Raw genomic sequence first — 19,767 nt, forward strand, 5'->3', positions numbered from 1 at the left:
ACAAGCTCATTGAGATGTCTGGACACATTCACTGAATTCATTGCTACAGTTCACACTGTGATGAACAGGACTAAGTCTGTTCCTCTGATCTTACATGCCAAGACTATCGTTAGACTGTTCACCTAGTGTGCCTTGGTAAAGCTTAAGCCTCATTAGTCTCAGTTTAACTTTTTTGACTCAATGTTTTGGGTGAAGTGGCAAATATGAACATTTCATATTTTTATATTGAAAGTAAAGTTCAGTTTGCACTCAGTTACAGGAACTAATTCTTTTTTACAAAGGACAAAGTACAAAGGAATGAACACGAATGCACAGACATTTCAACTGAAGCCTTCTCCAGTGTGGCTTTTATGTATTTATTTTATAAATGCATTTTAAATTTCACCACCTTTCCATGGTAGACTCAGAAACCTCAGTGTTCCACTTTGATACCCAATAATTACTGAATAAATTCTAAAAATCTCCCCGTGTTGCAGTTATGAATCGTAGTGCCAAGCCTTGACATCTTAAAGAAATTGATTACACCTAAATGTCCCACTGCTGTGAAGATGCATTAGCCCCTCAGGTTCTCTGCAGAGATATAAATGCAGGCAGCGATTGACAGCTGTGGGTCATAAGCAGCTGGATAAGCAGTCACACTGACCCACCCAGTGAGGATCCACATTAGAGCTCTCACGGATTGGATGAGGAGTGGAGAATCCATCTCCTATCAGTCTGGGCTGGCAAGCCCCGCCCTCTGCCTCACACTCTGCAGTAACGCACTCGAATGAACGGAGGTAACACACCCCTAAACAGCCATCGCCAGGCAGCAACTCAGCCGCTGTCCCATAAATAAGCTGTACCACAGATCAAACCTCTCAGGCCCCTGTTCTCCACAGCCTTGGCCATTGGATGCCAGTGTCAAAGACAGTGTCCTGTCCAGTACAAAAATACACTCACAATTAATCTCATCAGCACAGTGGAGCATCCATTTGCATCACTGCTACTTTAATAAATTTTCACATGCTTCCAATGTACTTCAATGAGGCGTCAATAATGGGAAAAGTGTACATGCACTTTACTTCTATTTGTTTCTATTGCAGTTGCAGTGTTGATGCTTGCTACTTTGATATTGTTACAAAAGGTTCACAAGGCTATAAATGTTTGTTTAAGTGGTGATATTACAATTTCAGGGATTATATTAAAGTGACATCTGGATATAGTCAGGAATGGTCAAATAAAATATTTACAGGTATTTTATGAACCATCATTTTGGAGATTAAGTATTTGCATCCCCTTCTGCCAGACACGAGTAAATTTTAATTGATTAAATATGCCATGCATGCTGAACAACAAAAGCTGGAGAGAGAAGAAGTGTTATGTATGGAACTGACAGACTCAGTGCATACAGGGACCAGGAATGGAGTTTGTAGATCAGGAATCCTTAACCCTGGCTCCCTAGAGAGCCACAGGGCCTGCTGTTTTTTGTTGGCCCTAGAAAATCAGCAAACACTTTAGACTCAGTAAACCATGCTAGGCAAATTACAGGTGCACTCATCTGCTTAATTAAACAATTAAATTCCAAGTAACAAAAACCAGCAGACCCTGTGGCTCACCAATGTTGCCAACACCTGCTATGAAATCTTGAAGTTGTACGTAGCGGGTAAATTCATAGTCGCTCCCGTGTACTTTTTCTATGACATCATCCCTAATGCAATCAGTCAAAGACGTACTGTAATCTATGTGAAAATTTTGGCTGCATGATCAGGCTTCATGCCAGAGCTGTGCTGAAATGAGTTTGACTTACTAAAGGAAAGTCTGAGTTTTGACAGCAGGATTAGCATTTGACTGTCTTCTTTTGAAAGCCTTGCTTTTTGCCCCCACCTCTGGTGAGATTGACTCTATAAGCAAACAGCTACTGTGGCAAAAAGGAGCCCGGAGTGTGCAGTGCTTATCTATGCTGAGGAATGCTTTTTAGCCACAGGTCTTATGTTCAGGGAAAGGATCTGCATTATGTAAGCCATCCCAGCCAGTGAATAGTGAAACAAAGAGGGAAGATTCTCATATTCATTCATAAACTGAGTCAGCAGCAGGTACCACCCGCACACGGACTTCAGTAGGAGTCAAACAGGTTCCACCAGTACTGAGAGAGCGAAATCTCCCATAGCACAATTCAGAAAAGCAAAACTCTGTGGCATTCTTTCGACATCACTCAACAACGATACTGCAACAGAAATTCTGTTTCTACATAAGATTGTGTTACTTCATCCTATGAACCTAGCAATTTGACCTGTTGTGGAGGTTAATCCTCCATCAAATGGAAATAAGAGTGAAGACAGGGATTATTTTTGCTCAGAAATCCTAAACTCTACAGAGAAGACACAGAGTGGAATTTGAGGCACTCTCCAGAGATTCCTCGGCCCGGACATATTGGAGATGGCAGAGCCAGGAGGCGGATTTTGGCCATATTCTATGGTAGCATGCAGCTCAGGGTCAGAGGGTTCTGTGACTCTACATCTCTTGCAGTGCTAGCAATGGAAGCTAGCATCAGAGCTAGCTTCTTCAGACAAGGAAACACTCTAAAGAAAAGCACGGGATACCCCGGGGGCTGCAGGGGAGCCGGGAGTCAGGTTGGAATGACTCATCCGAGGCGTTCACACACACACACATCTGATGGGCAGATCAGTGGTGGATCTCACAGCAGTCGGCCCACGTTCCTGCATTCTTATACAGGCTCATATACAGGAACATATTCCCTGAAGTAGGACAGAGCAGCTGCCCCCCAGGGGTTCACAAGTTCTCCTCACTCACGTGATGTCTAAATAGGTTTTCTGTGATCATCCCCAAAAAAAAAAAAATGTAGGCTAACCAATTGTCAAATCTATGCATACATGTGAACATGTTTGGGCCTGGCCTTGTGTCAATATTGCTGCGTTGTGGAGAGGGAAACTAGGGTTTGATAGTTATGTCCAGCAAGTACTGAACATCCCCCTTTACCACATTGTGCAAAAATGTATTAACGAAATGTCTTTTTAAATGCATGTTAATATAACTGCATGGACACTATGCAGTGCAATATTCAGTTTGATTTATGTGAATGTCTCTGAAAGGGGCATGGCCAGCACTTTTCCACATGCATCTTGGAGCCCACTTCAGCTGCCCCCAGGGCTATATCCTGACCCACAGTTTAAGAATGAAAAGATTAGCACTGCTCTAATTAAGGGTTCTAATGCAGTCTGCACTGTGACCTTATTCAAGGCACAACACTAATTCCTTACAGACTACTGCCACCAGTACATGTCACACTGTTTTAAAGGTCTTAAAACAAATATAAAAATATACATTTAAGAGCAAGGAAATAATTCCAAGCTTAAGCTTCCAAGCTTGACCTGAGACAGCATTTATGAGATATACATTTTCAACTAAATAATTGGAATGTAAATACATTTGACATATGAATATGTAGAAACTTGTAGTTCTTGAATGATGAATGCAATATTTATCTTTTGCCAGTGCCACCTGCCTGAGAGCTGCTCTTATAAATTCCCCTGAAGAATAGTTACTTGCTTATTGGCTTACTTTCTGCATCACCCTTTTCTCCAGAGAATTCCTGTGGCCGGACAGAGACCCTCTGATCATATTAGGCAGTTCCACAAATCAGCCCGTCACTTTGTCTTCTCCTGTGTGGTGTGTAAACACAGCTGCGCCATACAACAACTGAGCCACACAGAGAAGGGAAGGGAAAAGGGGGGTGGGGTGGGGTCTGGGAATGGAGTTATGTGGGGCAGGGGTCTCCATGGATGTACCCGGGAAGTGCAGAAGAGGGAAACTCAAAATTTAGTTTTTTTTGTTTATCCACAAAAGACTACTTGATTATCACGCCTGCCTTTTATGAGGGGCAGAGGAAATCCCTGGATCATCCCACATCAGGCACAGAACATGCAGTCAGATATGGAGCACAGAAGCTTAGACATTCTCAGAGCACCCAGCTGAAAACACTTGAGATGATAGGATACAGGAGAGTAACCCACACCAGGCACACCCAGGGCGTAACTGGAGCATCAGTCAGGCACCAGAGGCATTCAGCATGGAAGTATGCATGGGTTGTTTCCCTGAACTAGAAATGGAGTTCACCCTGCACAAGGAGACCGTTCCCCACGAAGTTGAGCTCTGGCTTTGATGTCTACTCAGTAGTCCCTTCACAGCACATCCATTGTTTTCCCACAAAGACAAAATGCTCCCAACTGATGAGATAAATCACTTCATTTTCACTCATCTAGACATCAATCACTTAAAATGCTTTAGCCTAAGGTAGCCATGACTTGCACTTGTCAGGCATAACTGTTACAAAGATTTACTTTGTATTTGATAACAATAATTGCACTAAGTAAGGGGATGGAGTGCACATGTGTTTGTCTGGTACTGCCCCCAGGAAGACCCAGCACAATATTCCATTTGACCTTGCTCCACATTTCATGGTCATTTTACTCCAGCATGTTCATTAATTTCAATAGCAGCTCAGAACTAAATAATTCAACTTTGAATTATTTGGTTGTTTTTTCAAGTTTTATTTAAAGGTTATTTTATACATTTGGGTTTCATCATGTAGAAATTACAGCACTTTTAATAAATAGTCCTCCATCATTTCAGGGCATCATAATGTTTGATCACAGTGATCAATGACTCCTGTATTTCAGTGAAAGACTAGTAATAAAACAACTCCGATTGACAACAATGCCATATTTTACAAGCTATTGTCAATGCTGTTTTACAAGGTCCTGTGACAGTGTGAAAAACAAATAACTGAACCATGTTAGGCTGCCCAAGAAAAAAAAAATGAGAAAAGCACAATCCACACCAGTCATGTTATTGGTTCCCTCTGTGTAACATCAGAAAGGCACTGAGGTGGAAAACTCATTTTTTAAGCCTTCAATCTGACAGCGTGGCCAAAGCATGCAAACTAAACATGACATTTTAAATATTCTAGTCCACACTTCAGCGCTCAGAGTAATAGTATCCCCTCTTCAATTACTGCTTGGGTTCAAAAAGGGGGGTGTTGGCATTGGATAGAGGAAGATATGGGGAATTGGATCGAGTTATCAGATGGAACCATGAAAAAAGTGACCTTAAAAACAAGAGCATACCCAGTCGCATTACATGGTCTAAATTGTCGCACGACGGAAAACACAATAGGTATGCAGCTTCGCAGCGGTCCAGTTTTGGCCCAACAAATGAAAGTCAGGCATGGTTAAGGGTGAAGAACCCAATTTAATTTCCTGTACTTCGACACACACGCCTGCACACGAGGTCATGCCATTTCCCAGCCCTGGTAGGAAATTCATACAATACTGCTACCTCCACCATTGTAGCATGGTCCTGTGCCATCCACATGTGCTGTGCAACTGAAGAAACTAAAATACCAATAAAGACCTGAGGGTGCCCACTCCAGTTATAAAGACGTGGTCGATGGATGGGCATTGACTGTCACTAAAATAAAATAAAAACTTTACAAGGTCAACTCTCATCTTCAGTTGTCACACCCTATTAGTGAGCTTCATTAATGTGAGACCAAAAGCCAAAATATCAATCATGCTCATTAATTTTGATGGAGATGACTCTTACAGCTTGGAAAAACTGATCTTGGCAATCATATTTGCGCCTGCAGCAATCCTGTAACAGCATGTCATTGAATAAATGCATCTTGACTTGCAGGAGGGGTTGTAATCCATTACAGTATATAACGTGGTAGAGCAGCTCTTGAACAGGGGGAACAGGCGAAGGACTCAAGTATTTTACCTGGGCCAGCCAGATCAAATCAGCTTGTAGCTTTAACAGTGGAGAACTGGCTACACTCTTATACAGCGTGCCAGACCCATTACAACCAGGGAAATCTGTTGTGCTTGCTGCAGGTACCTCATCTACATCAATACCCCATCAACTTCTCACTTTTCCATTTCAGCACAGCATTAAAGGCATTGTAGGAGGACACCAATTAGAACACCATCATTATGCATGCCCATACAATTCACTGTGCATTTTCACAACTGTAAGTAGTTGTTGCAACCACCAGCATTCTATTGAAAGTCGCCAGAGAATCCACAAGTACATTTTAAAAGCATTATAATAAAGTGATGCCTAGTGGATTTCCAGTAAAATGGAGCAAGTACGGATGAATTGTGTCTATTTTTACTCTTGAGAATGCACAGGACTAAACACTCGCTGGCCTGAGACAAAATGCATTACCTCTCCCATTTGTGTTGTTTGTACACTTTTTAATGAGGTAAAGTATGACTTAAAACTTATTCCCTTCTTGGGCTATTTCTCCCACCATCCCACTCTTGATGTGGAGCGAAGAGAATAGTAAACGGAAGCACCCCTCCCCCATTCCTCCCACCAGCAGACATGCCTACTGGTGCATCCTACTTTATGTGGCCTTGTAAGTTACAATAGGTAAATGGGGCATTACAGAATTCTAAACTATGGACCTGGCTGTTAAAATCCTAGATGGAACACTACTCTTGCCCGCTAAAGCAAGGCTTTACAAATACCCCCCCTCACACTCCCACCCCCGCACACACGCAGACACATCTCTTGACCAGATACGGTTGAAACATGGAAACGTGTCGAAGTTCTTCCATAATTAACTTATTTTAACATAACACATGGTTTTGGCTCATTGTCCACATTTAGGATTCCACTGATTTCCCTTTTATATCTATAATTTAATCAATCATTTACCACATGGCAGATTATGGAAAACAGTACTAATCCAGAGCTAATTAAGCCCTGGGAAGTGAATATGGGACATTCAGTTTGTACAGTCATAACTGTCTGACAATGTGGTCTTAAGAGGATACATCATGCCCCAATAGACATAAGAGTATAATTAAGTGTCTAATTAACAATTAACAGCTTGTTAGAATTCAGGAGTTGAAGTTATAGCTGGGGGGAGGATGATCCTGGGACCAAGTTTGGGAGGCACTGCCAAAAAGTGTTCTGCCCTAACTCAATTGCTCCCATTGAAGACCAGCTATGTAGAAAAAAAGGACTCTGGACACCTCAGATAGGTTTCCCCACATGAGGGAATCTTTCACAGGCGCTGAAATATTGCATGAAAACTCAGTCCCACTGTTTCCTGGAGGCACATGTTTTCAAAAGAGAACAATCACCGTGCTGCAGGTCATTTGGCTGCGGAGCACAGCGAAGATGAAGCTGACTGGCTTACGAACTACACCTTTTGAAAAGAGGCAAAAGGAATCGCCAGTTAGCCAAAGGAAGGAGGGGGGAACATTTGAATCGGTCCTTTCTAAGCGCGGCCAAGTTTTTGTAAGCATTTGCATGTGAAAGGACCGTGGAGACTCCGATGGCGGAGGCACTACGGAGGAGACTTTGCTGACTGCCGAGTTTCTGTTCGCAGCCAAGCGATTAGTGTGCTGCTGTCGCCGAGGGCCTCAGAAAAGAGCCCTTTTGTCAAGTCAGTCTCATTCATGCCTTCTCAACTGCCACCAAGCCCCGTCATTTTCCAGCACCCGTACATTAACATCTCTCCTCTCCAATTGACCTGTCATCTCATATGCCAGCATTACATATTCACCTAGTGTCCGGGTAGGTGCGTTATATACATGCACATATTCTAGCAAGCATTCACCTGAAGTCAGTTTCCTAAAAAATCACCTTCAAGAGACCACATTACCATAGGATACATTACATCGGAATCAGGAAATGTGATAGGAAATAATAATGTAAGCATTGTATTGTCATATTGTATCAGGGAAAATTATGAAGGAACGGTAAGTGCTACTCAATCTTCTTTGACCTGTAGAACCAAAACTAACATTCATCTCCTGATCTCTTTCTCTGCCCACTGCATTGTGTCTGTTTTGTTTTTTTCTCTTCAAGCTGCTGTCTGTGGAGATACCGAGCAGACGTCAGAGACGGGAGAGTCAACAGCCCTGTAACCATGGTTGTCCGCTCACCGGGAATAATTTAAATCACGGCCTTTCTAACATGGGGAGACACTCAATTCAAGGAAAACTGTGTGTGCGCACAAGTTTTACTTCTATGCTAATTCCACACAGATTGCCATAAGATATTGCCATACTCCTTTAGACATGCTTGTTAGACAAAATTAAAATTAGTCTTGCTTATTACAGCAAAAAGGTCTGGGGCAATTTATTATTTATAACTATATAATGTGAACTGAGCAAATTGAGCCAATAAAGTTATTAATGGCAGACTGTAAAATCCAAAACCAACTGACACACAGTCAAGAATCCTGCTTGACATTCACCCACGCTGGCTGGCTCTGGTCTCCATACGATTGCTTTAAACAGCAAGTCGATAGCCCTACAGGACCAAACCTGTACTTCAGGATATGAAACCTGAAAACAGATGGGTATGAAGATAAATATTATTGACACCGACTAAATGGAGAGCAAAACTCATTTGATGTACAACAAAACTTCCACGTAGTTTTGTGTTCCAGAGAAAGGCTGACGGCAGCAATTGCCACACAGAGCTGGTGGCGCGTTTGAACATTCCGGAACTTTACATTGTTTCTGTCTGAGGCAGTCATCTGGTCCCATGTGATGCTGAAAAACAAGCTGTAATGATGCATTGTGCTTCAATTCTTTGATATCATAACACCCGCAAATGTCTGTCCACACTGAGCAGGTTCTCAAAAGAGAGGCCCAGCACATCTGAAGAGCTCACAGCCAGCTCACAGCCAGCATAGACTTGTGTTGACAGAAATGGTTGGTGCTCTAATCCCTAGGGTAACAAGCACTGTAGAAGCCTCTCACTGACAACAGCAAAAGTGAAAAAACTTTAGCGCCCCACTTTTGCATGTTTGAGTCTCATATACTACTCTTCTCTATTATCTCGGCAGAAAAGCCCTTTGATAATCCAAACCATTGCTGGATCTTGTGAAGGGTGTTGCCACAGAATGTTGCGGAGATAAAAACAAGAAGAAAATGTTAAACTAGATGTTAGCTAGTTTGAAAGAGAGCACCCTGTTACAATTGTTCAATAGGTGGCCTTATATTCACATGCCATGTAAAGTGTCATATCATGTGGCTAATTTGATGCAAACATAAATTCAAGGCAGGCAGTGGAGGATGTTGAGTTCTAATGGAACAGTGTTCGAATGAGTGGAAGGGAAAGGCACATTGTGTTCTCTTACCAGTACAGAACAATTTCCAGTAGCCCCGTCTCTCACGCTTGAGACTAAGAGGGAAACTGAGCCTTCTTTGCTATACCTTTCAACTGAGATCAATACAGCTTAATGCAATAATTTACAAGGAGCGGAAAAGGTCCAAAACTGGCCTATTCAGCAAATCAAGGAAAGAGGACCAATTAGGATAAACACAGACAGCGCGAAAGAGCCCAGTCAGTAAGAAAGGCAGTGAAATATGATGGCTAGATGACAAGGCGTCAGCAGAGATGGAGGCTAAATTATGCACACAAGTGCAGTTGCCTCATCCCTGGCGCCCAGTGAAACGGCACCCAAAGATTAATGAAAATTGGAAGCACTTGACTACCACCCTGTTGGATATCTCCATTTGCTTAGCACTGTTATTGAAACTGACTCAGAAGGCATAGGTCTCTATAAAGAGAAGCAAGTTCTCCAAAGGTAGACTATGTCAACATAGAATATATGCTGACTAGTTTAAAGCAAAGTTATTATCTATTTGCATAATTTACTGCATGTCATTATTACAAAAGACAGGATATGAAATAAGCTACCAGTAAAATTGAAATGGTAAATTATGAGTGAATTAGTTCTAATACACATGTGCGGTGAACCTTGAAGTGGCTTCATTTCCACTTACAGTACAAGCAAACTTGAAGCATGGCCCACTTTAGTAGCCTACAGTAATGTAGAATTCTTATTGAACAAAATATAAGCATAGAACGTGTGTTCATACAACTCTCCACAGCAATCTTATGTGCTTTTCAACACAGAATGTGTGTTCACAGTGGAGGAACAAAGGCTGCTCGAGTTTCTCGAGTCCTATGCCTTGTTCCTCTGCTACAGTGTCTCGGTGTTTAAAAATAAAAGTAAAAAAAAACAACAAAAAAAACAAGAGCTTGCAAAGAGTACAAATGTTGGCACTGACCACTACAAATGCACAACAGCATTCTGCAGGAAGCTATCCCTCCCATTCTGGTTCAGACAGCGAGAGAATCTGTGGACATTTTTTCCACTATGATGAGAAATGCTTCACAGAAATGTTATGCTTCAGTATACGAATTCACACTAAGGTCAGAGAAAGTCAGCCAGCGTGTGCGCATTGGTCTTATAAGAGAGCTGTAGTCTGTTGATTGCCGTAACAGAACAGCACAGAAAGGTATGATCTAAAAACATTTACAGCATACAGAGTATTAACCCCAGATAATAACTTATCATTTTAGGCCTTAATCCTCAACTCTTAATATTAAACCTTCACATAAAAGGAAGGTATTTACTGTAGGACTGAACATTGCCAGAAAGCTGCATTTTGCTAAGGAGACACAGCTCAGCTTCCAACACGGATATTTGCTTAAGAAAAGGATGTGTTGTTACAATTACGACTTTAAACACAAACTTTGACTTAAAGGAAACACAAAATTGACTTACCTTATAGTATTCATTTCCAGTTGGACACAAGTATGCCAGCAAAGGAAGGTTCCAGGTATGAAAAGAAAATAAATTATTCAAAACACAGATTTGTGTAACTACTTCACAGGCACAACAACTGCAGCAAGGGCAAAGAAGAGCATGTCAAAATGGAACAAACGCATTCCTGTTTAGTCCCCAAACTACTTCCAAAAAAAGAAACTGTGGCCTGTTAGGCCATGGCTGTGCTAAGCTAGCAGGCCGTGGCCGTGCCCCCCCCCCTTCCATGCAGAGTGATCTTAACCGGGCCAACAGGTGGCTCAATCAAACAAACTCAAAGTGCATACTGCCATAGATCAGTCATTTAAAACTCACATTAGTCTATCAGCCTCAAAATGACACAGCTGGACTGCACCTTTAAATGTGTGGCCACAGGAATTAAAGCAGAGATGTGCATCCAAGAAGCCACATAATCTGCTGCTTTGTGGTTTCACCTTAAAATCAGCATCAGTACACACCCAAGAAACAAGGCATTGCGAGATAGCTGCATAATCAGTCTTTAATTGGTCAATTATGTGCTGAGCAAGACCATTAACCAGATCTTGTGGCTCCTGTGGACTAAGGTTGCAGACACCCAGCCCAGAGTGGGGAACCAATAAATGTATTAATTGCTTGTATTCAACCTCAGAACTCTTTCTTTGCCTATAACTGGGGGGATTTTAGTTTGGCATAAACTATTTTTGAAACGCATTGTTGTAAATTGTAGCCTTTGGAATTTCTTGTGGAATGTAACTTGGCACTTAAATATGGAATTACAAAGCATTTTATGGTCCTACGTGTGACTATGCACAGACTGTGCATGTGTAATAGCAGCTACTTGTCATATGCTTTATTGTTTGTTGTCGTGTTTATTCTGATCTGTACCCCTTGCAAAGGTTATGTTTAACTTTCTTACAATATGCCTTAATGACATTGTAAATTGCTGGGTATAGGCATCTGCTAAATTAATATAATCAGGCATAATAATTTCCCCAGTGTGTGTGCCATCCACAGCTGCTGGTAAGAGTAGCAACGAATAACTGCAATACATCACTGACTTTCAATAATAGTTATTTATTATGAGGGGAAAAAACGACTTTACATTTTATACCTCCACAATGCAGAGAACACAGATAAATAAAGCCTCATTATATAAAAAGCTGAAATGAATCACAAAAAAAAAAATTAATACTTTTACATTTCAAATTTTTTTTACATGAATGATATTTACATAATAGTTGTTTTGCCCTTTTTTATACAGAAATCAGCAAGACAATAAAACTGTACCCTTAGTACAAACAAATTCTTTACTTTGAAAGCAGAGGTAAAAAACCTATTGAGTGATCCTGAGACAAGCTGGCTAACGGTCTAGTGCATTTCATCATTAGAATAAGGCTACGTAAGGTCCATTTGCTTTTTTTCTTCCTTGTATTTTTAAGAATACAACTGTCTGACAAATAAATCCTAAACATACACTTGAAAAAGATTCTTTTCCGGGCATGTTTAACAGATTGGCCTTTAAGACTAAGGTTCGACGCTATTGGGCAGGTGCGTGGCAGGCCCGGGGATTTCAAAGGAGAACAGGTTATTAAGGCAAAACATAAATATTTTATCTTCTTTTAAGATCCAGTCATATCATACCAGTCATGACAATCTTTACTATATGCTTCTCTTTGCTCAGTTACAAACGTAGGAAGACCGTGTTCTCTTTCTTAGTACATGTGGTGATCTCTGAATACGCATAACAGAGAAATGTATTCCCCGCAGAGAGAATGTGGAGATTCCCTTCGATTGTTACGCCACTGTGGGAGAGGGAATCTGAGGGGCGAGCATCACCCTCTGGGGGTTAAAGCAAGGCAGAATGACTGAACATTAACCAAGGCAAAGGACTCAGAGTGGAGTCAGCACCACATTTCAGGCTGAAAACACACAGTAGAGGAGGGGGTGACATGCTGCACTTTAATTCCATTCTTTTAACAGAACAAATGCCTCAGCAGCTCAAATACTGGGCAAATGGGCTTTTTTACAGCCACAGTAAATTATACAGTAAAAATCTCCCGTATTCCAAGCGGGAGAAAATAAGGTGAATCAGTGAAATCCAGGGACATAAAATGAACTTTATGATTTCAGAAAAAAAGAAACAGCACAGACTGTAAGAAGTGCATTAAAGTTAGTTTTGCTTTGATGAACAGTTACCATTAGTTCAGAAGAAACCATGATGAATGAGGACAGTAGAGTGATTTGGTTAAACAGCTGGGTTGCTGGATGACATGATAAGTTTGAGAACTGGGTCATAAAAAAGACAAATTTGAAATAAAAACCTCACCGAAGACACATCTGCAATTTTTATAAATAATTTGAGTAGATCACACGTTTCAATTGGAATAAAACAGACATCAAATTGTTATTCCCTTATTTTTAAAGAGATGTATTGCCCCCATGTGGTAGGTTCCAGTATTGCAAATAATGCAATAGCAAAAATAATTGTAACAATCAAAGTACCAGGCAAACTAAAACAATCCAAATTGAAATGTGAGTGTCTGGATCAAATATATTTTTGAAAAAAGATTCACATGATACAAAATAACTGCTACTCCATTTTAAGTCATAACAGTCCCCCTTTAAAAGAAAGATAATTATTACACTCCAATCTAATTACCTGATTGTCTATATTAAAGCAAGAATTACCATCATTTGTAACAGAGTGTCCTTTTAAAGTGCTCTGCAGCCTCAAACCATGTTAAATTTGTTGTGAGATGATTGCAGTGGAAAGGCTTTCATACACTAATTGATGTAGAAGGGGGGAAACATGTATGCATCCTAAATGGTGTCTCTGCTTTCAAACTTCCATCTTTTTCAACAGATGGATATAACATTCAACTGTTAATTGTGCTACGAGGAAGTAATTAACTTCAGACACATATTTAAAAACATAAGGTGGAAGGGTTAGGAACTCTCTGTACAGGACTCACAACTGAGGCTTTAAACATTGCATTCCCACCGCCTGTGCAGGCGTCTGAATCTCTGGCTTAAAAAACTGCGTTCCCACTGCCTGTGCAGACACCTAAACCTCTGGGTTCCCATTCAGTGTACATCACTGCCCTCCATTTGAGACCAAATTGGCCCCATGTGTAGAAAAGGGACAGTTTAGCTCCACCTACCCGCCTCTCTCTGTCCGTCTGTCTCTCTCTGTCTGTCTGTCATTGCTCATGTTTGTCTTTCCGTCTGCATCTTTCTGCATGGCTCTATCTGTGTCTCAGCATCTCTCTGAAGGTCTGTAATGGAGCCCTGGCTCACTTTTATCTGTGAAGTCGCTTGATGTACCACACAGCAAAAGAATCAAGCCCATGCCTCTTTCTGTCTCTCGCTCTCTTTCTCTTAATCTCTCTTCTATTTCTCACTCTCTATCCCTCTGTCTCCATCTCTCGGTGTCCCTGCAGATCTATCTGGGTGTGTGTAATGGAGACGTGCCTCCTGTTAACTTGCATGTGTGTGACTCTCTCACTGTACTGCGTACAGTAGCAGAAGTGTAAAGAGCAATGACCTTTAACCCTTGGAGGAACCCAGAAAAAGTCCTTTTTAACCAACTGATGGAAAAATAAATCAGAAATATTTAAACTCCTCTTAAGAAAGTAAGAAAAACACGTTTTACAAAATATGAAGACACACAGTTACACAAAAACCACAGGCAGGAAATAGCCCTTTCAGAAGGGTTGTTCACTCTAACAACTGCATTATAGGAAGGGTGTACACTTCTTTGAATAGCGTGTTTACAGTTAGCATCTTCATTTGTGAAACAATATGCTGTGAAACGAAACATTTGCAGCCATTAGTCTATCCAGCTCTTCGACTTCACAGTCCTGACTGGTATAGTTATGAGCTCAGACTGGGTTTGCAAACCCTCCCTTACACAAAACATTGTTTTGTTTTACTTCATGAACTGTGTAACTGCAGAATCCTTTGATCAGCGCAACGTACTCTTTCTTTACCCTAACTTCGTGCCACGTGCAGAGAAGCGTTCGCCTTTGCACGTTGATGCGTATACAGAACAGAAATGTCAGACATCTTTGTTGGTTTAAATCTCTTCAGAGGAAGCTTATGGGAGAGTAGCACGCAGGCGTTCCATGACGGAGGAGTCCACAGGTGACGACGGCTCCCGGAGGCCACGGAAGGTCGGGTGACAGGGGCGTCACTCCCACCCGAGCCTGCCCACACGCGCGTGGGGCCCACACAGCGACACGCGCTCGACCTTACATTCAGCTGGTGCATTTGTTTTGACAGCGGAGAATTGTGGGATAGCGGAGGACCGAAGCAGGTCAGCAGAAGTATATCTCCCCACCCGCAGGCTGATCAGGAAGGTGAGGCGACTCTGTTGGGGGAGAGCGAGCGTGTTAATGACATCATCCGCAGACCACTAGCACAGCCTGGCTTCCAGAGGGATCATTCTCTCTTTAAAAAAACTCCCACTTGGGGGGCTGCATGTCATTAAGGCGGAGTTACATCGATTCGGATTCACTAATGTACCGTAGGTACATGAGTGTGCCGTACCTGGGGGCTGTGGCTGCTGTCCTTTACCCTTCTTCTTCTTCTTCTCCTTCTTGTCCTTGGTCTTGGCCAGCTGCATCAGCCGGTTGGGGAGCTGGTTCTGGCCCTCGCTGCTCGAGGCCTTCTGGCTTGCGTTGGAGCCAAAGGGCATAAAGTTCTTCCCTTTGCGCTTCGAGTCCAGCTTGCTCAGCGAGTCTTTCCTGAGGGAGGAGGACAGTTCACACTCCCCCACGTCTCTGTCCAGTGAGCTACTGCTCAGAAAGAGCAAAGAGTCCTCTGACGTGGTGGACGGCGTCCTGTGCATCTGTTTCTCCTGGAACAGAACAAAGAAAAATCAAACAGCGTATCTCTCAGGAGTCTCTCCAGCGCTAATAAAGTGGTGACATTTAGCGTTTTCCATTAAACTTACCATCTACTACTGTGTGTTGTTTTAGGCGTGTGCTTGCAGGTTTCTGTATTTGTTCTGTTGCATTAGATAGCTACAGGTGTGTGAAACATCTATAGCCATCTCCCTAATGATCTGCTAGTCACCCAAGTCAGGTGACTTGTCCAACAATAAAATCTATTACAACAACAAGAATTACAACTACTAATGCTGTTATTAGAGGACCAAATGCTGAAGGCATTTCTTTTAAGACCATACAGTTGTAACGTACAGGCTCATGTACATTTTCTAGATGATGATGAAATCTAAACACGATCTGCAGGCGACCAGGCAATCACAGGAGTGTGATGATACCCTCCCTCCCTGGGTGATGCTACGGCCAAATGTGCTTCTCCTTGTGCGACTCCAGGCCACACCACAGACAGCACTGGCACGGTAAAGACTTGCTTAAATAAATATTTATGTTTCATGACGTGTATTCAATCCACATGCGGCATTCATTATCAAGTCCGCTCACCTCAGCCAGCTCTAGCCTCTCCACCTCGCGGCGGACCTGCTCCCTGTCCCGCTCCAGCTTCCGCTGCGCGTCCCTCAGCCGCTCCAGGTCCCGCTGGTACTCCTCCTTCCGGGCCTGCAGCTCCTGGCGCTCGTCGTCCAGCTCCCCGCGCCTCCTGCGCGCCTCCTCCTCCTGCGCGGCGAGCAGCGTCTCCCGGTCGCCCAGGGCCTGCTCGCGGGCGTCCCACTCCCGCTCCCGCCGCCGGCGCTCGTCGGCGTGGGCGGCCTGCTGCCGCTGCAGGTTGGCCGCCTCCTGCCGCTGCTTCTCCAGGCTGCGCTGCTTCTCCTGCTCGATGAGGGAGCTGGGCCGCGAGGAGGGCCGCGAGGCCGGCCGCTCGCTCAGCGCCTGCCGCTGGTCCTCGATGAAGGAGTCCTGCTGCACCACCACCGCCTGGGAACACAGGAGCGGGCGGGGTCAGGCGCAGCTCTGTCTGTGTGTTACACACTGCTCTGTCTGTGTACGTCACACACACTGCTCTGTCTGTGTATGTTACACACTCTGCTCTGTCTGTGTATGTCACACACTCTGCTGTCTGTATGTTACACGCCCCGCTCTGTCTGTGTATGTCACACACTCTGCTCTGTCTGTGTATGTCACACACTCTGCTCTGTCTGTGTATGTCACACGCCCCGCTCTGTCTGTGTATGTCACACACTCTGCTCTGTCTGTGTATGTCACACACTCTGCTTTGTCTGTGTATGTCACACGCACTGCCCTGTCTGTGTATGCCACATGCACTGCTCTGTCAGCCTATGTCACACACACCGCTCTCTCTGTACACCACACTCAGCGCTCTGTCTGTGTATGTCACACACGCTGTGTCTGAATGTCACACACTCCGCTTTGTCTGTGTATGTCACACACACCACTCTCTCACTCTGCATGTCACACACTCCGCTGATTCAGAAATCACATTCTACTGCTACATGTTACACAAGCACACTCATGCACACAACCATGATTCATCTCTCTCACTCAAACCCACATGATTACATTACGTCCATATTATAATATAATAAGAACATAACTGATGGAAAACACCTGCTTTTCATTGGTACTGGTTTTCTTCTTCTTTAGAGTAATCCAGACCATGAGGATTACTTTATTTTTGTACTGACAGATACCAGTTTTATAATTTTGCAAAACTTAAAATGGGTTGATGGAAAGATGCTGGCACGACTGTCGATGACGGAAATAACCAGAAACCCGCCATCTGCATAGCAATAATGTGATTCATAAAATTAGACTGCGGTGCCATAGGACACCGCCCACTGAAATGTGGTTTTAAGCAGGTGCTGGTGACATTTATAAATGGAAAATATGAGTGATTAGACGTAAGAGTGTCAGGTATCACTCAGCTATAACTTAAAGCTGTACCGTTCTATTGTCATTCTTCGAATCTAGGTCAATCTGTGGCCTGTTTTAAACGGCCCCTAGCCCTGCTGAGCTGGGACATTCGGCCGTCCCTGTATCACGTGTTGCTTACTGCACGCCGCTTTTAGAACACGGAGAACGCTTCAGGAACACGGCTGCGTTCGCCCGTCCCTGAGCCCGGGGCGCAGGCGGACTCTCTACTGTACCTGCAGCGTGTTCAGCAGGTCGTGGAGGTGGGTCACACTGTGCAGGACTTGCTGTTGGAGAGAGAGAGAGAGAGAGAGAGAGAAAAAATAAATAAATTCAGCCAGCAAAATAAATAAATGATGACTCGTGAAAAGTTGACAGTAGAAGCAGGTGTTTAGGCCAGAGCTACATTATCCCAGGATAGTGAGCATTCCTAATGACTGCATTAGCTCATTATCAGGGCCTGGGTAGTGAGGCGTGCATATTATTATTCCATAAGCCAGTTGGAGTGTGAGAGGAGTACAGAGCGGTGTTGTCTCATTGGCGGGAGTGGGGTTGGGGTGGCGGGGGTGGGAGGGGTGGGGGGTTCGGGCACGGATTCGGCGCGGGGGCCCCACGTACCTCGCTGTTCCTCTTGAGCAGCATCAGCAGATTGGCGTTCCCGCCCTGAGGGGGGGTAAAAAAAAAAAAGAGCACAGCTGCAGCATTACTGTAATCCGCGGCTAAGAGGACACCTGATCCCACCTGCCGGACGCGGTAATCACAGGCATTAAGCCGCTGGCCTGGCGCGCCCGGGGGTGTCTGTCTGTCTCTTAATGGCCGCATTTTCATTCCAATCCCTTTTTAAAAAAATAAAACGGATTCCCCCCGGCTCACGCGTGGCTCGTCTGAACTTGGGGAGGGCAGGGAGTTGCCAGGCAACCCGTAAACGAAGGCTCGTTACGAAAGGCGGGGAAGCCCACCGGAGCGCCAGTGCCGAGGGCGCCGGTTATCACCGTTTCATTGGGCCTGCGCGGACGGGCGGCGGTGGCAGAGCCGGGGCCCAGCGCCATCGCCCCGCGTTTGAGCGCGCTCGGTTCGCTTGCGCTCGAGCCGGTTACCTTCTTCAGCACGCTGTCCGACTCAGTCCTCCGGAGGTCGGGCGAATCCTCCCCCTCGTCTTTCTCCCCGTCTGCGGGGAAAGGACAGGGCGTTAGCGCGCGGGGGAAGGACAGGGCATTAGCGCGCGGGGGAAGGACAGGGCGTTAGCGCGCGGGGGAAGGTCAGGGCGTTAGCGCGCGGGGGAAGGGAAGGGCGTTAGCGCGCGGGGGAAGGAAGCGGGACTCGGGGCTGAGTGAGTAACGGGCGTGTCACGCGGGTGATGGGCGGGCGGGCGAGCGGGAGGCTCTCTCACTCTTGGAGATGCTCATCTGGTGGCTGTCGAAGCCGCCGAAGGTCTCGGCCCTGCGAGGGAGGCACACCGGCCCCACCCCGCCGCCGCTGGCCGACTCCAGCTGCCCCATGGCCCCGCCCAAACTGCCGTTCACCAGGCTCTGCAGCGTCTCCACTGCAACGCACAGACCACACACAGACATGCTCGTTACACTACTCACACATCTGAGAAGACCAGGTTTGCACATCTGGCAAAAGTTTTAGAAAAAACAGTAGAGTAAAAAAGGTTATGTTTCTGCACAGTATACGTTTTTTTATCTTATAAGATAAAACAAAAAATCAAATCTAAGTTTCTGTTATTTAATAAAGGAGTTTGTGCAGAATACAGTGCGCAGGAGCAAAATCTTTTTATTCAATTCTTACATCGTTTACACATTAACATTCAGCCTCAGCAACAGGGACATTTTTTTCATCTAGTAAAATCTGATAATATATATTACATAGAAAGTGTCCCAAAAAATAAAATAATGAATCATAAAACAGGCAATATATAAAAGATGCTATGTAAAGTAAAGCCTGAGGTTCTCATTGACAGCTGTACGTGTAGTACGATTCGCTCCATTCTGATGGAACCCGTGAGCCGCTCTCTTCCACCCACCCTCCTTCAGGGCGTCCTTCATGACGGGCTCCCCCTTGGGCATGTTGTCGGCGGTGGCCCTGAACAGCGTGCGGGACACGGGGCTGGCGTCCTCGCCCGTCCCGCAGTCGCACATGTCCCGAAACAGCTTCACCTTCTCCTCCAGGAGGGCCACGATCTGCTCGTCCTTCTTCCGCAGCAGTTCTGGGGGGGGGGGGGGGGGGGCCGCAGCGTTAGCATAATTTCCCCCTACCACCCTGACGCGGGCTGGGCCTCGCAGAGAGGAGACTGACCAGCCCCTGCCACCCCACTCCACA

The 19,767-nt window shown here is 44.5% G+C and overlaps 2 protein-coding genes across 7 annotated transcripts in view; both read right to left on the reverse strand.

Annotated features, from left to right (window-relative positions):
• Positions 1-10,739, reverse strand: part of LOC118228008 (cytosolic carboxypeptidase 4) — a 163,804-nt gene extending 153,065 nt beyond the window's left edge. The window contains exon 1 of the mRNA XM_035419172.1: positions 10,598-10,739. The gene's annotated coding sequence lies outside the window, so the exon portion shown is untranslated. The remainder of the gene's footprint in view (positions 1-10,597) is intronic.
• Positions 10,740-11,669: 930 nt separating this feature from the next.
• LOC118228237 (A-kinase anchor protein 13-like) overlaps positions 11,670-19,767 on the reverse strand; it is a 102,325-nt gene continuing 94,227 nt past the window's right edge. For all 6 annotated transcript variants that reach the window (XM_035419593.1, XM_035419592.1, XM_035419590.1 and 3 more), the window contains 8 exons: positions 19,472-19,654; positions 18,836-18,988; positions 18,543-18,613; positions 18,064-18,108; positions 17,682-17,732; positions 16,063-16,491; positions 15,164-15,473; positions 11,670-14,984 (listed from right to left, as the gene is read on the reverse strand). In XM_035419593.1, the coding sequence (XP_035275484.1) occupies positions 14,932-14,984; positions 15,164-15,473; positions 16,063-16,491; positions 17,682-17,732; positions 18,064-18,108; positions 18,543-18,613; positions 18,836-18,988; positions 19,472-19,654 (1,295 nt within the window). In that variant the 3' untranslated portion in view covers positions 11,670-14,931. The remainder of the gene's footprint in view (positions 14,985-15,163; positions 15,474-16,062; positions 16,492-17,681; positions 17,733-18,063; positions 18,109-18,542; positions 18,614-18,835; positions 18,989-19,471; positions 19,655-19,767) is intronic.

This window comes from Anguilla anguilla, chromosome 5 (genome assembly GCF_013347855.1).
Source record: "Anguilla anguilla isolate fAngAng1 chromosome 5, fAngAng1.pri, whole genome shotgun sequence".
Lineage (NCBI taxonomy): Eukaryota > Metazoa > Chordata > Actinopteri > Anguilliformes > Anguillidae > Anguilla > Anguilla anguilla.